Source organism: Loxodonta africana, chromosome 2 (assembly GCF_030014295.1).
Source record: "Loxodonta africana isolate mLoxAfr1 chromosome 2, mLoxAfr1.hap2, whole genome shotgun sequence".
In the NCBI taxonomy this organism is placed as follows: Eukaryota; Metazoa; Chordata; class Mammalia; order Proboscidea; family Elephantidae; genus Loxodonta; species Loxodonta africana.
The window spans coordinates 197,162,190-197,181,871 of NC_087343.1; the positions used below are offsets into that span (position 1 = coordinate 197,162,190).

At 56.3% G+C, this 19,682-nt stretch overlaps 1 protein-coding gene across 3 annotated transcripts; it reads right to left on the bottom strand.

Moving 5' to 3' along the window:
• Positions 1-626: 626 nt before the first annotated feature.
• Positions 627-17,773, bottom strand: PDLIM7 (PDZ and LIM domain 7). 3 transcript variants are annotated; one of them, XM_064279223.1, is made up of 13 exons: positions 17,663-17,773; positions 16,596-16,702; positions 12,256-12,407; positions 12,149-12,179; positions 11,176-11,192; positions 10,805-10,941; positions 10,628-10,664; positions 9,609-9,670; positions 9,247-9,484; positions 8,074-8,254; positions 1,339-1,459; positions 1,130-1,245; positions 627-965 (listed from the first exon to the last, which is right to left on the bottom strand). In XM_064279223.1, the coding sequence occupies exons 2-13, from the start codon at positions 16,689-16,691 to the stop codon at positions 879-881; spliced, it is 1,275 nt and encodes a 424-aa protein (XP_064135293.1). In that variant the 5' UTR covers positions 16,692-16,702; positions 17,663-17,773; the 3' UTR covers positions 627-878. The 3 variants fall into 3 exon arrangements, with proteins under 3 accessions (XP_064135293.1, XP_064135292.1, XP_064135294.1); XM_064279222.1 differs by lacking the exon at positions 11,176-11,192 and adding an exon at positions 11,557-11,675; XM_064279224.1 differs by lacking the exons at positions 627-965; positions 1,130-1,245; positions 1,339-1,459; ... (2 more) ...; positions 9,609-9,670; positions 11,176-11,192 and adding exons at positions 10,063-10,425; positions 11,557-11,675.
• Between the last annotated feature and the right edge of the window lie 1,909 nt (positions 17,774-19,682).

Consider the following 19,682-nt stretch of genomic DNA (forward strand, 5'->3'; position numbering starts at 1 on the left):
GGTAACTGCAGGAGTTACTGAGGTTGCCAGGAGGATCATAGGCATTGATGTAAGAAATGTCTGGTATCTACTAGTTGTCCGGCAAAAAGTACCTTTCTTCCTCTGGGCTCCCTGGGACCTATCACTGGGTCCCATCTCTGCCACATCGATTTCCATTTCCGCTCCTCCTTTCCCTGGACCATTACCCCAATTCTTCCTCCCCACCCTGCTTAGTGTCCTAAGACCACTCTCTGTGCTCCATCCCTGCAGACCCACCCCCGGCTCTTTCTCCAGCAGCTCCCCTCACTTCTGTGGGTGCCTGTGCCCAGCACATGGGACTCCCCACTTTACTTCCTCTCACAGGCCCACCACAAAGACCACCAAGATGGTTAGCCCTGAGAAAACTACCTCGGTCTCCACCCTGCTAAACCCATTGCTGTCAAATCAATTTTTTTACTCATAGCGACCCGAGAGAACTCCCCGATATATGATTTCCAAAGCTTATGGAAGCCAACTGCCACATCTTTCTCCCATGGAGTGGCTGATGGGTTCGAACCACCAACCTTTCAGTTAGCATCCGAGCGCTTAACCACTGCATAGCCTCCAATTCCACCAGGACTGATGCCTGGGAATAAGGACACACAGGACACAGCTGGATACAGGTTTACTGTGGCACTGGAGGTGAACAGGGGCCGGTGTGGCCAGCACCGGTGGTGTGATGCTGATTGAGAGAGTGAGGGAGTGTAGGGGTGAGGCAGGGCACGGGAGACCCCAGGCTTGGGCCAGGAGCCGGGGTCGGGGCCACCTTTGCCAGTCCTACCCAGAAGTCTTGGGGCGATGGTTCCAGAACCATGACCCCTCCAGCTGGGGCGGGCCAGGTAGCAGTGGGCAGGACAGGCTCACACGTGAGAGAAGGCATGGCTCTTGCAAAGGGGCTTGTCCTTCTTCGAATAGAAGGTCTTTCCTTCCAGGTTGATCTGACATATCTTGAGACAGAGAAGATCTAGTCACATGGGCTGGGGGATGGCAGAAGAGGCCCCTCCCCGGGGACTCCTCCCAAGGCCAGCAGTGGGGGTGTGGGGGCTGGCGAAGAACAGAGGGCAGTGGAGGCGGGACCGATTCCAAGGGGCGGCCAGTAGGGAGCGCTCACCGCGCAAACGAAGCACGTGTCATGCCAACTGAATCCCAGCGCTTCTAGGAAGCGGTCCCCAGCGTCGATCTTGAAGTCACAACCTCGACACTTTGTGCCAAACATCTTCTCGTAGTCTGGGGATGGGGGTAAAGAAGAAGAGGGCGCTGGATTCCAGCGGAACCCTCACGGCACCCGACTCGCCCACGCCCCTGGACCCTCCCCCGTACCTCGCTCGCAGTAGGGCGACCCCTCTTCCATGTAGAAGGCCCTGTTGCGAATGGGCGTCTTGCAGGCGGCGCAGGTGAAGCAGTGTACGTGCCAGGTCATTTTTAAGGCGTGCATGATCTCCTGGGAGGGGCGAGAGTCACACGTAGCAGCTTGGCCCCCTCCTCCTGAGCACGCAGACACACAGCAAGCCTGGCCCTGGAACCTCTTCCTTCCCGTGTCTGCACGTCCCTGATGCCCACCTCTCTCTCCAACCCCAATGAGGCCAGTGGCTGTCCACCACACCTCAGACTTGCCATGTGCAGGCAGCTCCCAGTCTCTACGCCCCAAAATCTGTCCTCACAGCCACCCCATCTGGCTGATGGCAACTCCATCCGTCTTTCACTCAGGTCACATTCCCTTTCACTCACACCCCACACCAGGTCTGCCAGGAAATCCCTTTGGGCCTACCTTCAAGGTATCAATCCTCTTTGTGACTGCACGAAGCTGGCCTCGCTGCTCCTACCTCTGTCCCCACCGACTATTCTCACCAGTAATCACTGTGGACCTCCAAACCCAAGCCAGACCACCTCTTCCCTCTGCACAAAACCCTGCAGGGTCCATGTTTCCGAGTAAAAATCCTGTGAAGGGCCTACAGGGCTGGTAGGGTCTGGTCTGTTCCCTATCGGCCAGCTGATCTCCCCCGCTATCTCTCTGTACCATCCAGCCACTGGCCTCTTGCCAGTCCTTAAATGCACCAGGCATATACCCGTTTTGGGGCTTTGCATTGGCTGTTACCGCTGCCTGGAATGCGCTTCCTCAGATATCTGCAAGGCTCACCCCTCACCTCCTCCCCATCTCTGATCAAGTGTCACCTTTTTAATGAGGCCCACTTTGACACTATTAATTCTCCAACCTGCCCTCCCGATACCCTTTACTCTGCTCTTTGCCTCTTTCCATAGCACTTATCCTTACTAACATACTATCAGATAATTTACTAATGTCCACTTTTTACTGCTTATTATCTGTCTCTCCCCCACTTCTTCCTGCTCAAATATAAGGTCCAGGAGGGCTTGTTAATCACCAGCGAGTTGATTCTGACTCATGGAGGGCCCATGTAGTAGAACCATGCCCCAGTTTTCAACGGCTGTGACCTTTCAGAAGCAAACTGCCAAGCCTGTCTTCTGAGACGCTTCTGGGTAAGTTTGAACCGCCAACCTCTTGGCTAGGAGTTGAGTGCTTAACTGTTTGTGACACCCAGGGACTCCTGCTTGGCCTTTAGTGGGCACTCAGTGTTTGTGGGCTGAATTCACCTGCCTCCACTGGAGACGGGGCTCTCCCTGAGGGCTGGGCTGTCAATCTCTGGGACACTTGGGCCAGCCAGGGCAGGTGGCATTCAGAGCTGAAGTGGGCAGAAGGCAGCGTAGAGCCCCAGAGAGAGGGCGGAGGTCTGTGGGTTCTGCCTGACTTTGCTTCTTAGCCGGGTGACTTGGCCAAAAGCTTTATCTTGAGACTGGTTCTTGTGCCTGTGAACTGGGGACCTAATCCTTGCAGGGTGGTTGCCAGAATGACCTCACATTTGAGCCGGGGCCCCAGGCCCAAATGCCTGCAAGGGCCAGGTGGGAACAGAAGGGAGTGAGGCTGGCAGGGGTGAACAACAGGGCAAGGAGGGGACTGTATCATGGGGGAGCACTTGCCTGCCCCAGGGGGCAGTACTGACTGGTTTACTCTGGAATGCTATGAAAGCTCAGGTTGAAATCTAAGTGTTAGAAGTGAAATCTCATTTTTAAACGTTGGCCATTAATTTAAAAATGAAACAGTTTACAGGTCAATCGAGATAAGCATGGGCTGCATCTCGCCCTCCAATGGCCTGTTTGTGACCTCTTCTTGTTGCTGTTGAGTCGATTCTGACTCATGGTAACCCCAGGTGTCACAGTAGTACTGGGCTCCATAGAGTTTTCAATGTCTGTAATCTTGTGGAAGCAGATCACCAGGTCTTTCTTCTGTGGCACTGCTGGGTGCATGTGAACTGCCAATCTTTTGGTTAGTAGCTGAGTGCAAACTGTCTGCACCACCAAGGGGCCTTTAGTAACCTCTACAACATCACATCACATCCCACGTAGACCTCACAACCACCCTGGCCAGGAGTTACTGACACCCCTGTTTTGGTGAGGCTCAGAGAACGTGGCTTGCCCAGACAACTGATGACAGAAACGGGTTTTGTGCCCACATCTGCCTGGTTTCAAAGCTGGCTCTTCCTGCAACCTTGTGTCGCCTCTTTTTAAAAGAAAAAGGGTCAAGGTGAAGAATCTAGTGGGAGCGGATACTCTAACAGAAGTAGGAGCTGCCCAGACAGAAGCCCAGAGCTGGGCCCAGTGGGTATGGGCTAGAAGGCAGGTTTCAGAAGAACCTGTGGGCCAGTTATCAATTTTTATTTTACTCCCTTCATTTTCCTAAATCTGTCTGCTCTCCCATCCCCATTGCCCAGGCCCGGGTCCCAGAAGCCTCCAGTCCTCCCTCTCCAGCCCATCTTCTACCCTCCCCAGAGGAAACGTTCAGTGAGGCAAATCTGACCTTGCCAGTCCCTGCTCCAAACTCCCTAACACGGCCCTGCCTTCCTCTGCCACCCCATCTCATACCCTTCCTGTCTTTCCCTTTTGATGCAAGTGATTCCCTCTGCCTGGAACACTCTTCCCTGATCCTTCTCCAAGCTAATTCCTACTCAGGCTTTAAGTTCAGCTTCAAGGCCACTTCCACCCACTCATTCATCAAATGTCAGCTTACCCCTGGGGAAGAGATGGGGGAACAAAAACAAATGACTGGGATGTAGTGGCAAATTGTGGGTGATCTGACCTGGTGGGAAGGGTGGCACCTGAGAAGGTTCTCCTGAGGAAGTGACATTTGCGTCCCTGATGAGAAGGAAGGAATGGTAAACAAGAAAGCGTGCTAAAGAGTGTTCCTGACAGAGAGGACAGCCTGGGCAAAGGCCCCATCGGGGGAGGGAGGAGGGCACAAAACAGAGAGGCCCAAGTGGGTGAAGTTCAGAGTGAGAGGCTGGGGTGAGCACTGAGACTTGAGGGAGCACAGGGTCCCCAGATGATCCCAGCCCCCTGAGCTTCCCTCCAACTCTCTGAAATAGTCTGATTCTCCGTGCTCCGTACTGAGGGCCCCAAGGGCAGCATCATCGCTAGAGCTGGGCACAGGCAGGACACCGAGCTGGTGTCAGGGAATATTCCTGAGGGACCCCTGGGCAGTGAGAGCCCCTCTCCAAGCACCTCTCAGGGTGGTGAAGTCAGACTCCTGTCTCCTAGCAGGGGTTCCCTGGTGTCTTTCAGGCCCTGGAGTCCCTGCAAGAGGGGAAGCTGAGGCCCATGGCAGCTCTGTGGAAGCACCAGACTGGGCTGGGGACAGGAGCAGGGCTGCCAGCCACAGCTTATTCTAGGACCCAGGATCCATGGAGCCTCAGCAACTCCTCAATGGCTGGGGTGTGGCTGATAACCCTGCCCACCCAGGACTGTATGTGGCCAAGTTGAGGTGCCTGTGTGATGCAAGCAGAGCAGGTCAGCAAACAGCAGGGGGCGAACTTGGATGCCCAGCTCAAGAAAGGTCCTGGTGTCTAGCCCATTCCTCTAGAACAGTCCAATGGGGTGTGGCACAGGCTGGTAGGGGGATGACTGTGATCTTGGGCAAATTTTCCTCATCTCTAAGATGGGAATGATAACCAAACTAACTTCATAGTATGACTGTGAAGCAGAATGCCCACACAGTTAAATGTCCCATAAACATTAGCTGTCATTACAATGACAAAACTGTGGTGATATACATTTGGCCCTTCTTGCCTACTCATGGAACTCCAATTTTCTGCTGGGCACGTGGCCACCCAAAATAAAGACTACATTTCCCAGCCTCCCCTATAGCTCTGTGGTCTTGTGCTGTGATGGAGTTCTGACCGATGGGATGTAAGCAGGAGGGTTGTGTGGTAGCATCCTCAGAAGCCAGCTGCCATGGCCTTCTGTCCCCCTTCTTCCCCTCCTCAACTTTCTGCTGGCTAGAATGTGGAAATTTTGGCTGAGGCTCAAGAGCCATCTTGGACTATGAGTTCTAAGTAAGCATGTGCTGAGGAAGGCCAAGCAACAAGACACAGGGCCTTGGTGAGCCATGCTAGTCCTGGGCTGCCCACCTCTAGCCTTTTTTAGTTGCTTTTGAGTCGACTCCAATTCATGGCGACCTTGTGTGTGTCAGAGTAGATCTGTGCTCCACAGGGCTTTCAATGGCTATGACCTTTCAGAAGTAGGTTGCCAGGTCTTTCTCCTGAGCACCTTTGGGTGAACTCAAACCTCCAACCTTTCAGTTAGCAGCCGAGCATGTTAACCGTTTGCACCACATTATTTTCAGTTTTCTCCTACTCGCAGTCAAGGTAAACCTAACTAATAGGAACATCACCATCACAGAGCTCTCTGGACACATCTGGCAGCTTTGCCTCTGGATTCACAGGAGGAGGGAAGTGTGAGCCAAAGCTGGGAGTCAGGCAGGCCTGGGCCATTCAAGCTCTGTGCAGCCTCAGGCACTCTCTGCCCCTCTCTGGGCCTCCATTTCCATATATGTACAACAGGAGCCTGATCAGCTTGTCGATCCTGCCTGATCTGCCCCTTTCCCCCGGGGTTAAAGAACAAAGGCTGGCTCTGCCCTCAGCCCCTGACACCTTCTGAGTCACCCTCCCCAAGTATGAACTCCTGGGGGCAGGACCCATGTATATCTTGTTCATGGTTGGTCCTCAGCATGGGACACACTGCCTAGCAGTACTCACATTTAATAAAGAGAATGAATCGGCGAAGGTAGAAGGGCCATTACTCTTAGCTCTTGTCACACACTGACCGAGGTCCCAAGCCCAGCTTTGGGCAGCAGGCAGGTTTCCCTACAGGAGACCTTATTAGGCTATGTTTTGTGTTTAAGTTCAGTGGGAAGAACAGGAATCACAAACTTTTGAGTCTAAATTTCTGGCTCTTCAGTGGCCTATGCCCTTATAGTGGCACATTGAGTTGTTTGTTTTGAGGGTTCTCTCATGCGTTAGGTGCGGCAACATGCACCTCACGGGCAGCCACCATCTGTCTGTCCGTGGAGGCCTGCCTACTGATGCTGAACAGGTTTCAGTGGAGCTTCCAGACTCAAACAGACTAGGAAGAAAGGCCTTGTGACCTGCTTCAGAAAGCCAGCCAATGAAAACCCTACAGAGCACAACGGTCCGGTCTGTAACCAATCACGGGCTTGGCGCAGGACCAGACAGCATTTCCTTCCTTTGCGCATGGGTTGCCGTGAGTCATGCCGACTGAACGGCAGCAAATGACAGATGGAACAGACGCTGTGGATTAGCCTCTCAAAAGCCTTTCACAACCACCCCCTTCCTTTTTCTTCCATTCTTTGATTGAGGTTGGAGAGCTAAATCCTGGATTTCCCAGCTTCCTGTGCAGCCTAGGGTAGTCATACAATTCCAGACAATGAGATGAAGATGGAAGTTCCTGGCTTTTGTTCTACAGTCAGAAGTTATGACCCTGCTAAAAGAATGCCAGCTGCTCCTTCCTTTTACTTCTTGCCTGGAATAAGGACATAAGGCTTGGGACTTGAGCAGCCACTTGGCAACCAATGACATGATAAACTTGAGGACAAACCGCGCTAAGGATTTTGGGGCAAAAAGCTGGGAAAATCCTGGGCCCCTGAAGACATCCTTGAGCTCCTGTTCCTGCCGTGGAACTCTAACGATTGAAACAAATAAACCCTTCTGTTTAAATCTCTTCTGTGGGGACTTCTGTTATTGCAGATGAACACACTTCCAACTGACACAGCAGCCATCTCTTATTTTGGCCTGTCCAGGACTTCTCTTCCTAGGATAATGTCATTCTGGTTTTATTTTAGGGAACTACTCATGCCTCACTCTCAGTCTGTAGTTCAGGTGGGGCTGTCTAAGCCCCTGCTCCAGCCATGGGTGTAAACCAGGCCTCCGTGGTCAATCAGAGTCATGGGGCTTGGTTCAGGGATGGGCATGTGACCCAAGCCAGTACAATGACCATCAGCACTGAGACTTTTGTTGCATAAATTGGGACAGAGATAGTCTCTTTCAGTGTGTGATGCTAAGCTGGAGAGATGTACCCCTACAGCTACTGTGGCATGCCCTTTGCAGCCTTTTGGGGAAGCACATGCTGGGGAATGAAGCCACCACAGACAAAAACAGAGGCAAGTGCCAGAAAGACTCTTGATAACCTCAGTACCTGGATTCTATTGTTGTTTTTGCCACTGAGTAGATTCCGACTCATGGCAACCCCATGTGTTACAGAGTAGAACTGCTCCACAGGGTTTTCTGGGCTGTAATCTTAATGGAAGCAGATCGCCACGCCCTTTCTTCCATGGTACTGCTGGGCTGGTTCAAGTGGACAACCTTTAGGTTAGCAGTCAAGTGCAAACTGTTTGCACCACCTAGAGACCTTACCTGGATTCTCCTGGGCCTGAAATTAGGTCCCCATGGGCTTGCGAGTTATTTGAGCCAATAGATAGGCTTTTGAGTAGGCTTTTGGTCATTTGTTAAGAGGATCCTGGCTAATGTACCTCATCTGTAGTGAGGCTAATGTAGTGGCCCCTTTAACAGGCTGTTAAAGCTCCAAAAGGATTATGCAGAGAGAATTCCAGGCCCTGGAGTTGCTCCACAAACGCTGTTCAGTGCTGACCGTCGGGAACCGCCTTCCCGTCCCCCCACCAGCCCCACTCACGCCTGTGATCTTCTTCTTGCACTTGGCACAGCTGGGCGCATAACGCACATCATAGCAGGGGGGACAGAAGATGGCCCCCTTCTCTTCGAAGAAGCCACCCTCTTCTAGGACCTTCCCACACTGGCTGCACACAAACTCCTCAGGGTGGTATGCATGGCCCAGAGCCACCAGGTAGCGGCCCCTGAGAGGAGGCGAGGGGCAGAAAGAGAGCATATACGCCAGTGAGGTGGGGCTCCTGGCTAGAGCCCAAGTGGGTTTATTGAACACCTACTACAAAGCCTTAAGAGGGAAAGTGCGTTCTCCCATTTTCCAAATAGAAAGGAATCAGGCCTGGGAAATGACTTGTCTAAGGTCACACAGTGAGGGTTTTAAGGCCAAGAAAGGGCCTGCTCTGCCAGGCTACACTATTTTGATGACTGATGAGAGAAAGAGGCAGCTGTAGGACAGGGAGGAGAGTTACCCTGGGTGGGGGCTGAGGACTTGAGGTTCCTGAGAGGGACCTGAGGAAGTGGCAGAGAGACAGAGCCCCGGGGGGATAAGAGGCCCGAGTTCCCATGAACCCTAGAAGACCTGAGCTGACCTGTCCTGCTTGCCTGCTCCATCTGGCCTGGGCTGAGCCTAGGCGGTCCCTAGGGGAGGGGTCTGCAGGTCCCAGTTAAATGGAGTGTCTGAAGGAGGGGGAACTTTGCAGAGTGGACAGAAGTCAAGAGCAGAGCAGGGCTGGGGTTGAGAACTGGGAAGGTACTAGAACCTCGTGCACTATGTGGGGCTGTGTGACCCTGCCAGGTCCTGTAGGGGGTCTCTAGCCTGCCTGCTCTGAGAGCAGAGGCCTAGCAGAGAGAGGCTAAGTGAGCAGGAGGGAGAGGCAGAGGGGCTACAAAGGTACAGGTCCTTCTTTGCCCAGGGGAATAAGGCTGCAGCTTGAATGTGTTGTTGGCATCTTCCTCCATTTCACCAGGATAAACCCTGATAGAAGGTTGTGTCGGGGGTCGGCAGTGCAGGAATTGAGAGTCTGGGGCCCCAGGTCAGGTCCTCATTCCCAATGCTGACCAGCAACTGCAGTGGCAGCTGAGGCAAGATGGGAGGGCAGATGGGGGTGGTGGAGATAGGAAAGACACTAGGGCTGGGCTGTGGGATAGAAAAGGCCAGGGTAGGGAAGAACAGACCACTCACCGAATGACCTTGTGGCACTGGTGGCACACGGGAGTCTTGCCATTGCTCCCACTGCCATCTCCTAGGCCCCCTCCAGCAGCCGCCTGCACAATGGAGGTACGGTTCTGCAGAGGCGTGGGTGTGGCTGGCTGGCTGTGCCGGGTCAGCACCGTGCTCGTTTTATCCGGGGCGTAGCGCTCCGCAAATGCAGGGTCCACGGCCCAGGGTGGGCGGCTGGTCAGGGTAGGGGTGGTAGGGCCTGCCACGGCCAAGGACAGTGTGACTCCAGCGGGGTGTTTGGGGACCCCAAAGGACAGGGGCAGCTTGGAGGAGCTTGCCACCCCCATACCCACCCTTCCCCAGGCCCAAGCCCACTCTCTTACCAGGCCAGGGCTCCTGGGCTGTAGCTGAGGCTGGGGCTGGGGCTTCAGTCCTGGGCACCTGGCTGCGAGACCTGCTGTTCAAGACCCTGCAGGGCTGAGGCTCCTGGCATGCTCCCCACCCCCTTGACCTTGGTCCTGCTGGCCCCCTGGGAGATGCTTGGGTGAGTGAGAGCTGCTGAGCTGGGTTCCAGGTCTCACTGGGGGAGGGATGGGAAGAACAGCTTCTCCAGCCAGGTGCCAGCTGGCTGGTCTATTGTGCAGAGCAGGGAGGTCAGCTCTGGGGACCCCTCATACCAGGGCTCTGGCTCCGCTGGCAGGGTGGCACCCTCTTGGCCATGTACCCCTTCCCACAGAGACCCAGACCGGCAGGGACCACATTGAGTCTGAACCATCAAACACCCCCACACCCCAAATGTGAACCAGACCCACAAAGAGAGAAGACAGACAGAGAAAGCAGGGCTGAGAATGTTTATTTCCATGCCCAAGCTGGTGTGGACCTGGCAGACAGCAGCACCACAGGGCAGAGAGGGGCGGCAGTGTCAGACGGAGCCAGGCCGGTGCCAGGTGGGGCTGCTAGGGCCAGGTCTGTAGAAGCTCAATCCAGGGGCAGAAAAGGGGTGGGTGAAGTAGGCAGAAGCTGGAGGCACCCAAGGGGGGTGCACTGGGTGGGAAGAACAGAAAAAGAGAGGCAGAGGGCAGCAGGCCGGCGAGAGGGCCAGGCTACGACTGCACGTTGAGCACGTGGGCAGAGCGCTGGTGGTGCCAGTCCCGGAGGCGGGTGTAGCGTGGGCTCTGCAGCTCCAGGACATACTTTTCCCTGAGGGGCAGAGAGAGAAGGAAGAGGAAGTAGAAGGAAGGAGAGATGAAAGGGAGGAAGGGAGGGAGGAGGGAAGGGAGGAAGCAAGGAAGGAAGAAAGATGAAGAGCCCTGGCTTCAGTGCCAGGAGCAGACCTGGGAGCGGTGACTGGAATGGGGAGAGGCAAGAGGTAGGAGAGAGGGACCGGTGCCCATCCTGTTACCTTGATTTCTTCAGGTGCTCCTCATCCGGGTCTTGCACTGAGAGGGCAGAGGCAGGCATTGACCAAGGTGAGACAAAGGGTCATCCCAACCCTGAGTTCTGGCAGGGGTCCACAGGGCACTGGAGCCCGGACTGGGGGCCAGAAGGAGAGTCTGCCCTGCCCTGGACTGGCACTTACTGAACTCGGTGCCTGTGAGGTGGGCAAGGATGCGAAAGGAACGGGACTGGCCTGTCCCAGGCCGCGGCCGCCAGTCCTCTGTGTTCTCCATCAGCCGCTGCTTGCTGGCATTGGGGACCAGCGGTTGAATCGGCTGTCTGTGGGGAGGGTGTGGCTCAGAAGGCATGCTGGGGGTGGGAGTGGGGGCGGCCCCTCCCAGGATTTGGTACATGTGGGTAATGGTGATGGGGAGCATGAGGAAGGGAGAGGCCAGGGGCCCTACTAGTGAGTGGGTAGGGAAGTGAGAGGTGAGGGTAGTCAGGGCAGGGAGGGGCCACCGCCCAGAGTGCCAAAGGAAGGAAGACAGGGACAGGCAGAGGGGGCTCACTGACTTGTCAGGGGTCTGCACCTGTGAAGAAATAGATGGACAGATACAGGGACAAAGGGACAGACACAAGGGAGGAAGAGAGATGGTGAAGAGTCAGAGCAGCCAGGGGCAAGGCTGTGGGGAGTATCTGGGGCTTGGTCAGGCCCAATACCACACCCCAACCCTAGGCCGCTGGTGGGGGCGCTGCCTCATTCAGAGCCCCAGGAGGTCGATGCCTGGGCAGGAGCCACCCCCTAGGGAAGGGCCCTGTGCCTGCAGCCCCCACCCTGGCTGCCAGGGGTTGCTGCCGCATGGTTTTGGCCGGGCTGGGGCACAGCACAGACAGAGGAGCAGCAGCTGGCATGGGGCAGCGGAGGGACTGCGTGGGTAGGCAGGGACCACGTACCCATTCTGCTGCGGGGTGCTGTCCGCTGGTGGGGATGCCCCAAAAGGCCGGGCCGTCTTGTTGAGGGACGCGCTGGGTGTAAAGGTGTACCGCGGGGTGTCCGCGGTGGGGGCCGGGGCCTGAGCAGAGAGACAGCCGGGCGGGGCGGGGCGGGGGGGAGGGTTTGGGGCCAAACTGTGATGCCCCACCTGGCGCAGAGTGGCTCCAGCCCCGCCCCCATACATCTGGCCAGAGGCAACAGGGGAGGGGGTGACTCGGGTTTCAAGTAAGAGGCCCATCTGGGAGCTATGGTCTCAGCTCATGCAGGCCCAAGGGTGGATGATGTGCACGCGGGCTCACAACACAGGCCAGTGTGAAGGAGGCAGGCAGGGAGGTGGGCTGGCGGGCAGGCAGACAGACAGACATCCACGGTGCCTCCACCGTGCGGCAGCCTCCAGCTCAACTCGGGTCCCCCAGGCCCTCCCTAGCTCCGGCCTCAAACCTCTACTCCCGGCCAGGGATGGTGGAACTGAGCCTGCGCTGAGGAGGGCAGATCAGCCCCCTTGTCCAACACCACCCACCCTCCATCCCATGTCCCCAGTCTGCTGCCTACCTTCTGTGGTTTACTCTGAGCTGGCTGGGCCCTGAAGGAAAAAGAGAAGCAGTGAGGGTGGGCTAGGAAGGGCACCCCACCCTCTGGGCTGGCCAGTACTCTCACACCTGCTAAGACCCAGGCTGAGGCGCTCCCCGCAGGCACGAATCTTATTCTGGGCTTCGATGTGCGTGAGGGTCCCCGCATTCTCGCCATCAATGCTCAGCACCCAGTCGCCCACGGCCACACCAGCCTGCGCAGCTTTGCCACCCGGAGTGAGCTGTGGGGAGACGGGGTCATGGAGGCTTCAGGACTCCACAGGCCATACAGGCCAAGAGCCATCAATCTGCCCTTCCCTAAGCTGCCCCACTTCCAGAGCCCAAAGGCCTCTCCATCAAACAGATTTCTGGGCAGCTGGTGGATACTAAAGCTACCTGGGAGGTAGTGGCTCACCTGAGCTTCACATTACCCCAACCACCCTGCCTATTCACTTACTTATTCATTTCTTTACATTTACCTCCAAGACTCTCCCCGACAGTCCAGAAATTGTTATGACGTTGACAAACAGCCACTCTTATGATAAAACCCAAGCCCCTCAGCCTCAACCACAGCCTTTTGAGAGTCCTGCTGGCCTCTTAGGCCTTCGCCCAGGCTGTTCCACCTACCAGGTATATCCTCCCTTTCCCTGGCTTGTGCATGGTACACATTCCTGATACCTCTGGGTGCTCTGATTTCTGATACTCCCAGTACCCTGTCTTGGGGCCATCTGCAGAGACCTGTCTCCCCCATAGTAGGCCCCTTCAAGAGCCAGAGGTAGGCTGCATCATCTCCAGGTTACCAGTGCAGTGTCTGAATGGGGCCTTAGATGTCAGTGGGGCTTCACGGGCTGTAAATGGTGTCACCCTCAAGCTTGCAAATGCCACATCACCCCACACACACTGCATCACCATCTTTCAGGCTCTGACTTGGGAGTCCCTGGTGGTGTGGTAGATAAGAGCTCAGCTGCTGCTGGGCAGTTTGAATTCACCAGCCACCCCTTGGAAATCCTATGGAGCAGTTCTACGATGTCCTATAGGGTTGCTATGAGTCGGAACTGACTTGACAACAATGGTTTTTTTTTTTTAATGGGGGCAACTGAGGGCAAAGCAGGAACCAGGATTTGGCCTTGATGGCAGGAGAGGGATCTTTAGCAGGTCCCTGATAGAGGAGACCCTGACAGGCCTCAGGGCACTTCCCCAACCCTGACCCAGTACCAGCCACCCAGGCAGGAGTGGCTCCACCATTAATGGGGCAGAGCCCAGGGGCTGCCCAGCTGCCTGGCAAGGGACCTGGTCCTGAGCAGTTTCCACAGGAAGTGCTTGGAGCCAGGTTTACACTTCACAGTGCTCAGAGGGGTGTTATGGATTGAATTGTGTCCACAAAAAATGTGTGTTGTAAATCCTAACCTCTAAGTTTGTGGTTATAACCCCACTTGGGAAAGGACTGTCTTTGTTATGTTAATGAGGTGGGATTAGTGTAGGGTGTGTTTAGAGTCAATCTCTTTCAAGATATAAAATGAGCAGATCAATCAGGCAGAGATGAAGGAAGATTGATGCTAAGCCACATGGAGATCTCCAAGGAATCAGAAAACAAGCTGAAGAGACAAGCACCTTCCCAAAGAACCGACAGAGAGAAAGTCTTCCCCTAGAGCCAGCACTTTGAATATGTATTTCTAGCCTCTTAAACTGTGAGAAAATGAATTTGTGTTTGTTAAAGCCATCCACTTGTGGTATTTCTGTTATAACAGCACTAGATAATTAAGACAAGGGGGGACAGGTTGCCTGAGACAGCAGTAGCCTTTTCAGGTGGGCCAACGTACAAAGTAAGCCCAGGCAAGACGAGGAGAGGGCAGAGGTTCCAAAGAGATGGCGGAGACTGATAGCATTGGGGCCAGAAGGTAGGAGAGCTGGGTTGGCTGGCTCTATTTCATGCCTGGGAGGTTAGGAGTGGCCCCTTCTTTATCTGCTAAGTAATAACAGTAATCGTAGTAGCTTACATTTATTGGGCACCTATTAGTTTCCAGGCCACATATGGACACTGAATCCTCCAACAACTCTGTGGATTGGAGCCTGAGATTATGCCCATTTTACACATGGGAAAACATGGACAGGTTAAACAATTTGCCTCAAGTCGTCCAGCTAGTAAGAGGCAGGGCCAAGATTTGATTCTTGTCCTAAGGTTCCTCCACACTGGGCCACCTCTGCTGAGCACCGGGGCCCCGCCCAGGGTCAGCCTCCTTGTAAAGACCTCCTGACTCCCAGCTTGGTTTGGGGCCTGGATTCACTACCTCACCTTTAGTTCAATCTAACTCCTTATCAGAGGCAAGGGGAAGTAACACCCTCAAGGGGAAGTGACTTACTCAGGTCCCGGTGAGTCAGTAGAAGTGAAACCTGGTCCAGCCACTCCCTACTGACAGTGAGTGACTCCTGGGAGGTGTGGGCTGTGCCAGAAATGGGGGTCTGGGGTGGGCAGGAGCAGCTGGAGGGAGGTAGGGTGGGGAGAACTTCCTTTCCCGGGTGAGGAGAGCACGAAGCACACGAGCAGTAGGGGAGTGGTCAGAGAGACTGACGGAGCCACAGGGGAGAGCTGGGGTGGCTGGAGAACCAAGCAGAGTGCAGCTTCAGGTGGGGGCAGGATGAGGCCCTCGGGTCCATGGAGGGGGAAAGCCAGGAGCTGGACACTTCTTGGGGTGGGGGTGAGTCAGCCTGAGGGCTCCACTGAGCAGCCCAACCCCCGAGTCCCAGACGTTACCTCATCTCCCAGGCCTGGGCCCAGAGCCAGCGTTAGCCCCTCCCTTGTCCCTCTGTTCTGGGGTCAGGGAAGGGGGCTGGCCTAGCTCAAAAAAGACCACCCCTCCCACCTGGGCCTATGCCCAACTCCAGGGCTGGGGCTGCTGACAAGGGAGCCCAGGCTCACAGTGCCCCCAACAGGCCACATCTGGAAGTCCATCCCCTGGGCTACTATGTTGTCCATCCTCACTGATGAGGCAGCTGAGGCTCTGAGCCCAGCAAAGGCCTAGGGCTCCCCAGCCACAGTGGCCAATGCTTTCCCAGGGAGGGGGGATGTGGGCTAGGTTTTCGGGGTTGGCAAGGCTTAAAGATTGTGTAGGGGTGTGTATGGGGGAAGGAGGGAGGAGGGAGATCACTGCCCTTGGCATCCAGGGCAGGTACCAGGGGAATCCTGTTGAAGGCTCTCCAGGAGACGCACTGAACATCTCCTGCCTGCCCTGGCCACAAAGTCTCCACAAACAGACTCTGCCTTGGGGCACTTCTCAGACTGGGCAGTGCTTGGACAACCCTCTGGTCCCCTCCATGATATGCTTGCCCTGGGCTTCCTGCCAATAGTTGCCTGCCCACCGGCACTTGGGTGGGCCTCTCCGGGCAGGCGGATGTGGGGGAAGGAAGTCCCCGCCCCCTCCTAACCCCCAGGCCACAACCAGAGCCGAGTCACCAGTCCCAGAGCTGGCCTCACCCACTCTCAGCAGGCATTTTGCTTTCTGTGCCCCACAACTGACCCCCATAGCTGGAGCTATGGCCTGCTAACCAGCAGGAACCTGGCTTGGGCCACCCCTCAGACAGAGGAGCCCACCAATGAAGTTCAGGGGTCCAGGCTGAGGCCAGCCCTTTTCGGTTCTGCAGACTCCAGCCACCCAGTTGGCCATCCCAGTGTGGGGCTGCATTCTTGAGCTTATAAGGCAATCCCCCTGCCACAGGGAGGAGCCAGCCCCCAGCTCCGCCCCCATCAGGGCTCTCAGGAGCTGTAGGTGGAGCCCCAGAGACAGCCCCTGGCCCCCTACCCCTGCAAGGGATCAAAGGCCACAGCCTCCTGAATGAGCCAGTGGATGATGATGATACCAGCCCTCACATAGGCTGAGGAGAGACCTCTCCTCCTACTTACACAAACTGCAGGCCCAGTGCTGGTGCCTGACTTCAAATCCTTGCTCTGCCATGGAGCTGCTGAACAAACCCCTCCATCTCTCTATGCCCCAGATTCTCTCATTTGGAAAAACAGGATGACAATTTCTATTCCCTGGTCAACGGTGAGAGTGAAATGAGATCCTGCAGTCAGAGAGTCCAGCCTAGGACCTGGCTGGAAGTTACATCCCCTCGACTGGCTCAGACACTTCCTCTTGAGACCTCAGGCTCCCTTCCGCAGAAGGGCACGCACCCTGGCCTCCCAGGTTGGTATGGAGCTTTGTGGAATGGCATCCAGTTCAGCACAGAACTGGGGAACAGGGGGCTTCATGGCCACCTAGTTGGAGTCTTTGCAGCCTTGTTCCACGAGGTTGGGGCAGAGGCCTACTACATCTCTCCACCTGGATACGCCCTGACCTGGTGGCCCCTGGTTGGCTCCTGTTCAGACTCCTCCCACCACTCACTGGAGACTTCAGCACCCAAAGACCCCGACCTGGAACTCAGCCTTGGCTCACCCTGGAGATGGAGAGGGGTACATTGAAGTCTTTGCCCCCTTGCAGCCGGAAGCCCCAGGGTGCTGGTCCCTCCAGCACCACCTTGAAAGAATCCATGGTGCCCGCTCCTGAGAGGAGAGAAGAGAATGTGAGTGGCTGGCATGGTGGATGGATAGGCAGGCTGAGCGCTGGACACTAGCCCTGGACAGGCACCAGGCAGGCACGGGTGGGCGCTGAGCACACCCAGGGCCTGGAGGGCAGGCCCCTCGTCAGGCTTGGCTGGGCGGCTGGCTGGCAGAGCTCACTTTGAAAAGACAGGGGCAGCCCCTCTCCCCCAAAGATGGAAGGCCGAGCGATCCTGCATCCAAATGTGAGATTCTTTTCATCTAGGTGTGGGCTGCTGGGATAGGTTGGCACAGCCTGCCCCCAAGCCAGCACGGAGCCTCGGGCGGTGGGGTGAGTCAGGGGCCAGCACTCCTCTCCCCCGCCCCAGGTCCCGGCAGGCAGGCAGGCCGCTGCTGGAGCCTGCTCGGACTATATAAGGCGTGTAAGCTGACACTGCGAGGAGAGCCAGCGGAGGGAGCACACGGGGGCTCTGGACGCGGGGGGGAGGGGAAGACAAGGGAAGGAGGCGGCTGGGGCGGGTACTAGCCGTTCCGGGCCCGACTGAGGCTGCTGGGAGCCAGGGCAGGACCCCTGGGGGCTGGGTGAGTGGGGCGCGGTCCCTGGGAAGACCGGTGGGGGCCAGGAGCCCGAAGCGTGCCCTGCAAGGGTATCCATCCTGGAGTCTAGTGGGGGCGGTGCCTCCCACACAGGCCTGTTCCCACCCCGACGCGACTCAGTTTCCCCGGGTCCCCCGCCCGGGCCCCAAGCACTGGCCGGGTCCGGGCCGCAGGAAGCAGCGCAGGCGCCAATCTGCCCCGCCACAGCCGGCTTCGCCGCAGGAAGGCGGGGGCGAGGGCGGGGGAAGGGGCCCGGCCGGCGGGAGGAAGCCCAGCGCTGGCCACGACCCCTAATCCCTCCGTGGCCCTCGGCAGGCCCCCGCCCCCGCCTAGCCCAGCCCGAGACGCCCGCGCGGTCGCCCGTACCTGCTCGGCCCCGCCGGGGCGCTACTTCGCCGCCGGCTCAAAGGAGCCGCGTTGGGATCGGCCGCCTGTCCCCCGTTCTGACCCCGCCCCGCGCCCGCCGTCCGCTTTGAGTCTCCGGCTGGGGGCGGGGCCCGAGGGCTCGCCTCCGACAAGGCCACGCCCACAAGGCGCCGCTCCTCTAGGGGAAGCCCCGCCCCACCGTGGAGCTGGAGGGAGCTGCCCGCGGGGGTCCCGTTGGGTGGGGCGGGGCCGGGGCTGCGGGACGCCGCGTCTGAGATACACCGCCTCGCCCCGGACTCGCCCGGGACTCGCCCGCCGCTTGCGTCTCTAGCTGGCGGAGTGAAAAGAAAGCTGACTTTGAAAAAGAGCTGTACACCGTTTATCGCCTCTGAACCTTAGCTTCCTCCTCGGAAGAATGGGGCAATAATACCCGTCTCGCAGGGCCGTCGGGAGGATAGTATGGTATGGCGCAAGGCGCTGCTTCAGAGACTCCAGAGTTTCTAAATCGGAGGGACTTAGGAGAGGAGCCCTGCAGGCGCAGTGGTTAAGAGCTCGGCCGCTAACCAAAAGGTTGGCAGTTCGAAGCCACGAGCCGCTCCTTGGAAACGCTATGGGGCAGTTCACTGTCCTATACGGTTGCTGTGAGTCAGACTCGATGGCAGTGGGTTTGGTTTGGTGGTGGTTGTTAGCTGCCGTCGAGTAAGTTCCGACTCACAGCGACCCTGTGTACCCCAGGACGAAACACTGCTCCGTCCTACGCCATCCTCGCAGTCCGGGGTTTTGTTTTGGTGGAGGGCAAGTCCAGGGGGAGCCAGGGAGCTTGAGGCTAGATTTGCAGAACACTTTGCCGAAGGCAGGAAAAATGGGAGAAGGAAGCTTAGAAGGAGGGGGCCCGGGGCTCCGCCTAGAGCCTGACCATGACCCCTGACCTCACTGCCCCCCCGCCCCGCCCCGGGCAGAGTCATCGTCTGCAGCCCTGCAGTCTGGCCCCGCGCCTGGCACGCTACATCCCACCTCTGAGGAGTTGTCCTCAGGGTTCCCACTTTGCTCCCAGCGCCCAGCCCAGGCGGCTCGGGCAGGTAAGGTGGCAGGAAGATTGAGCACACATGTGAGTGTTCGAGTAAGTGAAGAGGTTTCCACCCTCCACTCATTCCTTGAGCTCCTCTGCTGCAGTTCTCCCCTCCCTCCCATCACCCTAACTCATGGCGGCCCCATGCACAACAGAAAGAAACTCAGGGTCCTACACCATCCCCTTGATTGTTTGCTGATTGGATCTTTGTGATCCATGGAGTTTTCAATGTCTGATTTTTTAGAAGCAGATTGCTAGGCCTTTCTTTTATTCTGCTTCCCTTGATGAAGATCAAAGACTACAGTCTTCAGTATGGATGACACCTCAACATAAAGAAAACAAAATTCCTGACAATTGAACGGATAAGCAGCATGATGATAAATGGAGAAAAGATTGAAGTTGTCAAGGATTTCATTTTACTTGGATTCACAATCAAAGCCCATGGAAGCAGCAGTCAAGAAATCAAATGATGTATGGTATTGAGCAAATCTGCTACAAAAGACCGCTTTAAAGTGTTAAAAAGCAAAGATGTCACTTTGAGGACTAAGGTGCGCCTGACCCAGCCATGGTATTTTCAGCTGCCTCATATGTATGTGAAGGCTGGACAATGAGTAAGGAAGACTGAAGAACTGATGCATTTAAATTATAGCGTTGGTGAAGAATATTGAATATACCATGGACTGCAGAGTAACAAACAGATCTGTCTTGAGAGAAGTACAGCCAGAATGCTCCTTAGAAGGGAGGATGGCAAGACTTTGTCTCCTGTACTTTGGATGTGTTATCGGGAAGGACCAGTCCCTGGAGAAGGACATCATGCTTGGTAAAGTAGACGGTTAGCGAAAAAGAGGAATACCTTCAATGAGATGGATTGACACAGTGGGTACAACCATGGGCTCAAACATAGCAACGATTGTGAGGATGGCACAGGACGAGGCAGTGTTTAGTTCTGTT

Bases quoted from the DNA above. Each gene is read 5' to 3' on its own strand.
- PDLIM7 (XM_064279222.1), bottom strand. From the start codon at position 16,691: ATGGATTCTTTCAAGGTGGTGCTGGAGGGACCAGCACCCTGGGGCTTC. The intron at 11,676-12,148 runs GTAGGCAGCAGA...CTCTCTGCTCAG, and splicing joins CTCAGAGTAAACCACAGAAG to GCCCCGGCCCCCACCGCGGA. The intron at 10,665-10,804 runs GTAAGTGCCAGT...CTGCCCTCTCAG, and splicing joins CCTCACAGGCACCGAGTTCA to TGCAAGACCCGGATGAGGAG.